General features: G+C 33.4%; 1 protein-coding gene across 5 annotated transcripts; it reads left to right on the top strand.

The window, feature by feature from the left end:
* The first annotated feature begins 1,532 nt into the window (after positions 1 to 1,532).
* Positions 1,533 to 5,908, top strand: LOC142549218 (uncharacterized). Of its 5 annotated transcripts, XM_075658051.1 has the most exons (6): positions 1,533 to 1,818; positions 1,918 to 2,199; positions 3,145 to 3,217; positions 3,300 to 3,599; positions 4,500 to 4,565; positions 4,882 to 5,020. In XM_075658051.1, exons 1-5 carry the CDS (start codon positions 1,538 to 1,540, stop codon positions 4,524 to 4,526), a joined length of 963 nt encoding a protein of 320 aa, XP_075514166.1. In that variant the 5' UTR covers positions 1,533 to 1,537; the 3' UTR covers positions 4,527 to 4,565; positions 4,882 to 5,020. The 5 variants fall into 5 exon arrangements, with proteins under 5 accessions (XP_075514166.1, XP_075514169.1, XP_075514168.1 ...); XM_075658055.1 differs by lacking the exons at positions 1,533 to 1,818; positions 1,918 to 2,199; positions 3,145 to 3,217 and adding exons at positions 5,250 to 5,372; positions 5,464 to 5,908 and having other exon boundaries at positions 3,474 to 3,892; positions 4,505 to 4,591; positions 4,882 to 5,145; XM_075658056.1 differs by lacking the exons at positions 1,533 to 1,818; positions 1,918 to 2,199; positions 3,145 to 3,217; positions 4,500 to 4,565 and adding exons at positions 5,250 to 5,372; positions 5,464 to 5,908 and having other exon boundaries at positions 3,474 to 3,892; positions 4,882 to 5,145.
* The last annotated feature ends 310 nt before the right edge of the window (positions 5,909 to 6,218 follow it).

The following is a 6,218-nucleotide window of genomic DNA, read 5'->3' as shown; positions in this document are numbered from 1 at the left end:
TGCTTGCCCAAACGATTGTTGTCTGTTTAGAAAGAATCTTAAAGATCTTGACTCGTGTCCAAAGTGCGGTTCCTCAAGATGGAAGGTAGACAAAGTGACCAAAAAAGTTCGTAAAGGAGTTCCTGAAAAGGTTCTACGGTATTTTCCTGTGATACCAAGATTGAAAAAGATGTTTAAATCAAAAGAAAAGGCCGAAGAGATGATTTGGCACTCCAACCACAAAAGTCAAGATCATATGATGTGTCATCCAGTTGATTCAGTAGCTTGGGATACAATAAATCATAAGTGGCCAAATTTTGCATAAGATCCTAGAAATCTCCGCCTTGGTCTTGCAACAGATGGATTCAACCCTTTTGGTGACCTTAGTTCCAGATATAGTTGTTGGCCCGTTATTTTGGTCAATTATAACCTTCCTCCATTGATGTGCATGTCAAAGGAAAATCTTATGCTGACATTACTGATTCCAGGTCCGAAGCAGCCGGGAAATGATATAGATGTATACTTGGAACCTCTTGTGGAGGATTTGAAGGAGTTGTGGGACACAGGAGTGGACGCATATGATGCATTTAGCAAGTCAATGTTCAATCTGAAGGTTATTTTAATGTGGACAATCAATGATTTTCCAGCTTATGGAAACTTAGCTGGATGTGCCACAAAAGGGAAACTCGGTTGCCCAATATGCGGTGAAGACATATGTTCAATGTGGCTTAAGTATAACAGAAAGTTTGCATACTTGGGCCACAGGAGATTTTTTTCCCCTAATCATCCATTTCGTGAGAAAAAAAAGTGGTTTAATGGGAAAAAAGAGAGGGGAACAAAAGCGAGACCTTTGAATGGGTTAGAAATTCTCAATGCAATGAAAGATATTAAAAATGACTGGGGTAAAAAGAAAAAGAGTGACACTGTCAATACTTCAAGGAAAAAAGGAAGAAGCATGATAATTCAAAAGAGTTACTTAACCCAGTACAAATGTGGAAGAAAAAATCGATCATTTTCGATTTGCCATATTGGAGTGTAAGTTATTTGCACTCTATTAATTATTTTTTATATAATTTTTTCAATTTGCCATATTGGAGTGTAAGTTATTTGCACTCTATTAATTATTTTTAATATAATTTTTTATTTTTTTTATCTTAAATTGTTAGCAATATTCTGAACTAACACTATGAAACGTGTTTTACTTTTAGGGGCTCTTACTACGTCATAACTTAGATGTGATGTATGTTGAAAAGAATGTCTGCGGGAATATCATAGGCACACTGTTGAACCTGAAGAAAAAATCCAAAGATGGTGTGAATGCTCGCAAAGATTTGATGCATTTAAAAATTAGACAAGAATTGCATCCTCAAGAAAAAGGAGAAAATAAATATCACTTGCCTGCTGAACCCTATACATTGTCTAAAAAAGAAATGGATGTATTTTGCTCTAGGTTGAAGAAAATAAAGTTACCCGATGGCTATAGCTCAAATATTGGGAACTTGTTTCTTTAGAAGAGCGTAAGCTTATTGGACTGAAATCTCATGACTGTCATGTTCTAATGCAACAATTGTTATCGGTAGCATTGAGAAATCTTCTACCGAAAGATCCGCGTAATGCTATATATCTGTTGGGTGCATTTTACAATGAACTATGTCAAAGAGTGCTAGATAGGAACCGTTTAGAACAACTCGAGGAGAATATTGCTGAAATTCTATGCATGTTAGAAAGATATTTTCCACCCGCTTTCTTTACCATCTCGGTTCATTTGACAATTCATTTAGCAAGAGAGGCTCGCTTGTGTGGGCCAGTCCAATTCCGCTGGATGTATCCATTTGAAAGGTAATAAATATTGATTTATATTTCTGAAAATTTTATATATATAACGGTATAAATTTTCTATCAACACTTCTTTCATGTGAATTTTTCTTTGTGTTTTAGATTTATGAAAACACTGAAAGGGTTTGTGAAGAACCGAGCAAGACCAGAAGGTTGCATAGCTGAGTGTTACCTCGCAGAAGAACGAATGATATTTTGTAGTGCTTACATAAAAAAGGCTTCTATTATTGGTGTTCGTTCTAATCGGAATGATGATTTGGAAAATGGATTAGTGGAAGGTCGCTCAATTTCTAAAGGGAAAGAAAAGATTTTAGAAGACCACGTCTTGCAAGCCGCACATCGATATGTGTTGTTCAATACTGCAGAAGTTAAACCTTACTTACAGTGAGTATAGTTAATTTCAGATTATATATTATCCTTGATCTATTACATATCTCGTATATTCTAATATCTCCCTTCAATGATTTTAAATAGGATGCACATTGAGGAGCTTAAACAAAAAGATTGTCGTTTGTTAAGTAACGAGACGTTACAAAAACAACATATGGAAACATTTGCTGAATGGTTATCAAAACATGTTCTTGATAATTCTTCAGGCCGAATTCAACGGCTAACTCATGGTCCAAGAAAGCATGTTACAAGTTATACAGGTTATATTATAAATGGACATCGGTTCCATACAATTGATGTTGGAAGGTCGACACAAGATAGTGGTGTTTCAGTTGAAGCCGATACTATTTGTCAATCTAATGCTAATGATTATTCACATATAGTAGGAAGAGTATCATACTACGGAGTTATACGAGATATTGTTTAGCTAGACTACTATTCTTTCAAAGTTCCTGTTTTTAGGTGTGATTCGGCCAATCATGAAACTGGTATCAAAATTGAAGATGGTTTTACACTCGTCAACTTACACCAAGGACTAAAAATTTTTGAAAACGATCCTTTCATTTTGGCATCACAAGCAAAGCAAGTATTCTATTCTAGGGACGACGATGAGTCAAATTGGTATGTGTTGTTAAAAGCGCCGTCTCGGGGTAGTCATAATGTGAATGTGGTTGAAGAGGATGCCTATACATCAACACCTCTTGATGTCTCCGGACTTCAGATTAACATTACTGAGAAAGAACCATATGCAAGGAATGAGTGTGACATAATTGATGTGACTGATACATGACTGAAATTTTCAGCTGTAGATTTTATAGTTATTTATTTTGATTGATATATGTTTTTTGCAAGTTATACAACTCTTTATTTACTGATTCCATGGAATATGTGCTTGTTTATTTTGAGCTATGTATCATGTCATACTACATGTTTGATCAGGTCATTACATGTCATTGAGAAGATGAGCAAAATGGGCAAAAAACGTAGCAAAGCATCTGCAGATGAAATTCAGGTGATATCTTGTATTTTACATCGTTGTTTACTTTAATAAAGTACACTTTTATATTTCAATATCTTTTCTTGCCATTTTACAGGAACACGTAGCTAGTAGGTTATCAGGAATTTCATCCCAAGATTTGCATGATAAAGAACCGATTGATGACAACAAAACTGATAAGAAAAAAGGTCAGAGAACATCAAAGTTGAAAATGATTAGTGGTCAAGACAAGCGCAAAGATGTGGATCGTAATGAGTTAGGACAGCCGATTAGAGATAATTCAGTTAAATATGCATCTTTTCTAGGTTGCATGATAAAAGAATTTGTGCCATATACATTGGATGGATGGAATGACATAGATGAAGAAGTGAAGAATAAGATGTGGAGTTGTCTTCAGGTAATATCTTCAGTCACTTAATATTTCATTTCAATTTTTATTACAAGTTGTAGAAATATTTTCGTGTTTCTATGTACAGATAACTTATAAAGTTGAGGATTGGGAAAAAAAAATCAATTTTTCAAAAGTTAGCTAAATTGTGGCGCGACAGAAAATCTAAACTGCAAATACTTGTACGAGAAGCTAATACAAGTCGAGTGGCTTCACGAAATCTCAGTCTTTTGAAGCCCGAATTTATGGACCAAAATCAGTGGGACTTGTTTGTAAAGAGGACACTGTCACGCACCTTTCAAGTAAGTATTAATTCACTTTTCTTATCCGTATGAAATAATATAAAGAGCCTAAGGCTTTTTGCATGGTGTGATTCATTCTTTCTGTCGAGCAATTTTGTTGTTGTTTGTCCACAAGTTGAGTTATGTATTGTTTCTTGGAAATATGTTGGTTGAAAAGTTGAAATGAAATAATGAGTAAGATTTGGAATATAATGTGAAGGATATATATGGTTATGCTTTTAAAAAACTATTCATTTTGATTACAAATTCTCTTCCACCAAAGAAGTTTATAATGTTTCTAATTTTTTTATGAAAAAGGTTCTTTTATCAGGCTTAAAAATCAAGATTAAGAATCTCAGATACAATTTTCTTTTCACATTAAACTAATAAAAAAATAGGCTATAGTAATCTATCTACATTAAGGGATTTGATCCTTCTTACACTGTTTTGTGTCTTGTGATCTTTTTCGACTTACCTAATTCATTGAACTTTTATGATAAATATTTTTGTATGTTGTTGTTTAGATGCTTCTCTCTCTTGTCACATTTATTCTCTATAATTTGAAGCCACTACCCTAATTAACATGATAATACTTGTAACTAATATCTTGGTTATGTTATATTTCAAGAAAAGAGTGCAAGATTTAGAGCAATGAGGGTAAAACAAGACCACATTCACACAATGAGCCGGAGAGGTTATGCTCGTTTGACTCACATTATGGTAAATATTATTTTTTTATATTTTCTAATTTAAGTAATAAGTAATGGTATATATATTCATTTTTTGAATTTATATATTTCTATATTTAAGGAGAAGACAACTTAGGGAGATACAAAAATTACAAGATTTGGATTGAAGGACACAAGAAAAAAAATGGGGAACCTATTACTCCAGTTGCTGGAGAGAAAATGGTTATAGAATTATGTCTTTTTTATTTGCATCAGATCCTAAGAAAAAAATGACAAACTTAAATTTTTTATTTTCTTAAAAATTATCTTTGTTATTTGCAGAAACAAATACAAGAATGTCTAACTGAATCTCAAAACACAATTAACATTGTTGATGATGCAATTAGCCTTGTGTTTGGCAAGGAAGCTCGGGGTAGAGTGCGTGGGATGGGCTTCGGAGTTGCACCATCAAAATTTGGAGCTTATATACAACAAAATAGCACTGTTAAACAACTTCAAGATATGGTGCATAACCTTCAACAAGAAATGCAAGAAATGAAGTCCATGTTTTTACAAAGCATGAGACAACAAAATCAACAAGAACAGGTTAGTAATTAAACAACATACAAAATCAGTTTGATATATTGTACATTTAAATGCTTTTGATTTATCATAAAGACATGCTTGACACAATTTGTTTGTAAACTTAGGTTGTTAGTGGTGGCAATGGTAGCGGTATTGGGAATGAAGTTGGTAGCAATAGTGATATGAATATTGGTGCAAAGAGAAGTTGTGATTTTGATAATGTTAAAAAACATCTTGCTACAGCTCAGGTAACTATCTTAAAAGTATGTGTTTCTAAACTACAAGATTGTTACAAAATAGGAATCGTAAAATTAATAAATTTGTATTGTTTATTTGTAGTCAAATTCGAAGAATGTGAGTTGTGGAGATATATATGCTAAAAGTAAATGTAAGTTGCTTCATTGGTCTGTTGATGGATTAGTTGTTGTGGAAGGTCGAATTGCATCTACAGATCCAAACACAAAAGTGCATCATATTATTCTTGGTAGATATTGTTGGAAAGTTTGGGTTGATAAGGTTTTGGTTGAGAAGGTGGATCTAATTCGATCAAATGATGAAATGCAGTTTTTTGATGATGCAATAGGAAGCACAGTCGTGTGGTTATCTAAATTTGTAGTATTGTGTGATTGATTTATATTCTACATATTTCTGTGGATTGAAAATTTAATCATCGGTATGTTCTAGCTATTTTGTGAAATATTTTGTATCTTGTTTTGAATCTTGAGATGTTCTGTTTTGGTAACTTTTATTAATTTTGTGTCTTGATTATACTTAAATGAATCTGAATTTTTTGTTAGAGTGAATGAATCTAAATTTCTCTTTAGTGTGAATGAATTTTTTGTTAGTGTGAAAATCTGAATTAGTATGAATGAATATGAAATTATGTATATTTCTCTTAAGTGTGAATAAATCTGAATTTTTTTGTATATATTGATTTTAACGGCGTGCAAACAGAGCACATTGTCGACGTTTGTATCCACAGCGTGCGTAGCGCGCTGTGGCTTCATATATCCACGATGCGCCGAGCGCGCTGTCGATTCCTATATCGACGTTTGTATCCACGGCGTGCATTGCGTGCTGTCGATTTCTATATC

This window comes from Primulina tabacum, chromosome 6, assembly GCF_025594145.1.
Source record: "Primulina tabacum isolate GXHZ01 chromosome 6, ASM2559414v2, whole genome shotgun sequence".
In the NCBI taxonomy this organism is placed as follows: Eukaryota; Viridiplantae; Streptophyta; class Magnoliopsida; order Lamiales; family Gesneriaceae; genus Primulina; species Primulina tabacum.
The sequence above is the reverse complement of the archived record's forward strand: the minus strand, read 5'-3'. Positions and strand labels throughout refer to the sequence as shown.

Excerpts from the sequence above, each read along its gene's own strand:
- LOC142549218 (XM_075658051.1), top strand. The coding sequence starts at position 1,538 with ATGCAACAATTGTTATCGGTAGCATTGAGAAATCTTCTACCGAAAGAT. Across the intron at positions 2,200-3,144 it reads GAAGTTAAACCTTACTTACA|GTCATTACATGTCATTGAGA; the intron begins GTGAGTATAGTT and ends ATGTTTGATCAG. Across the intron at positions 3,218-3,299 it reads CATCTGCAGATGAAATTCAG|GAACACGTAGCTAGTAGGTT; the intron begins GTGATATCTTGT and ends GCCATTTTACAG.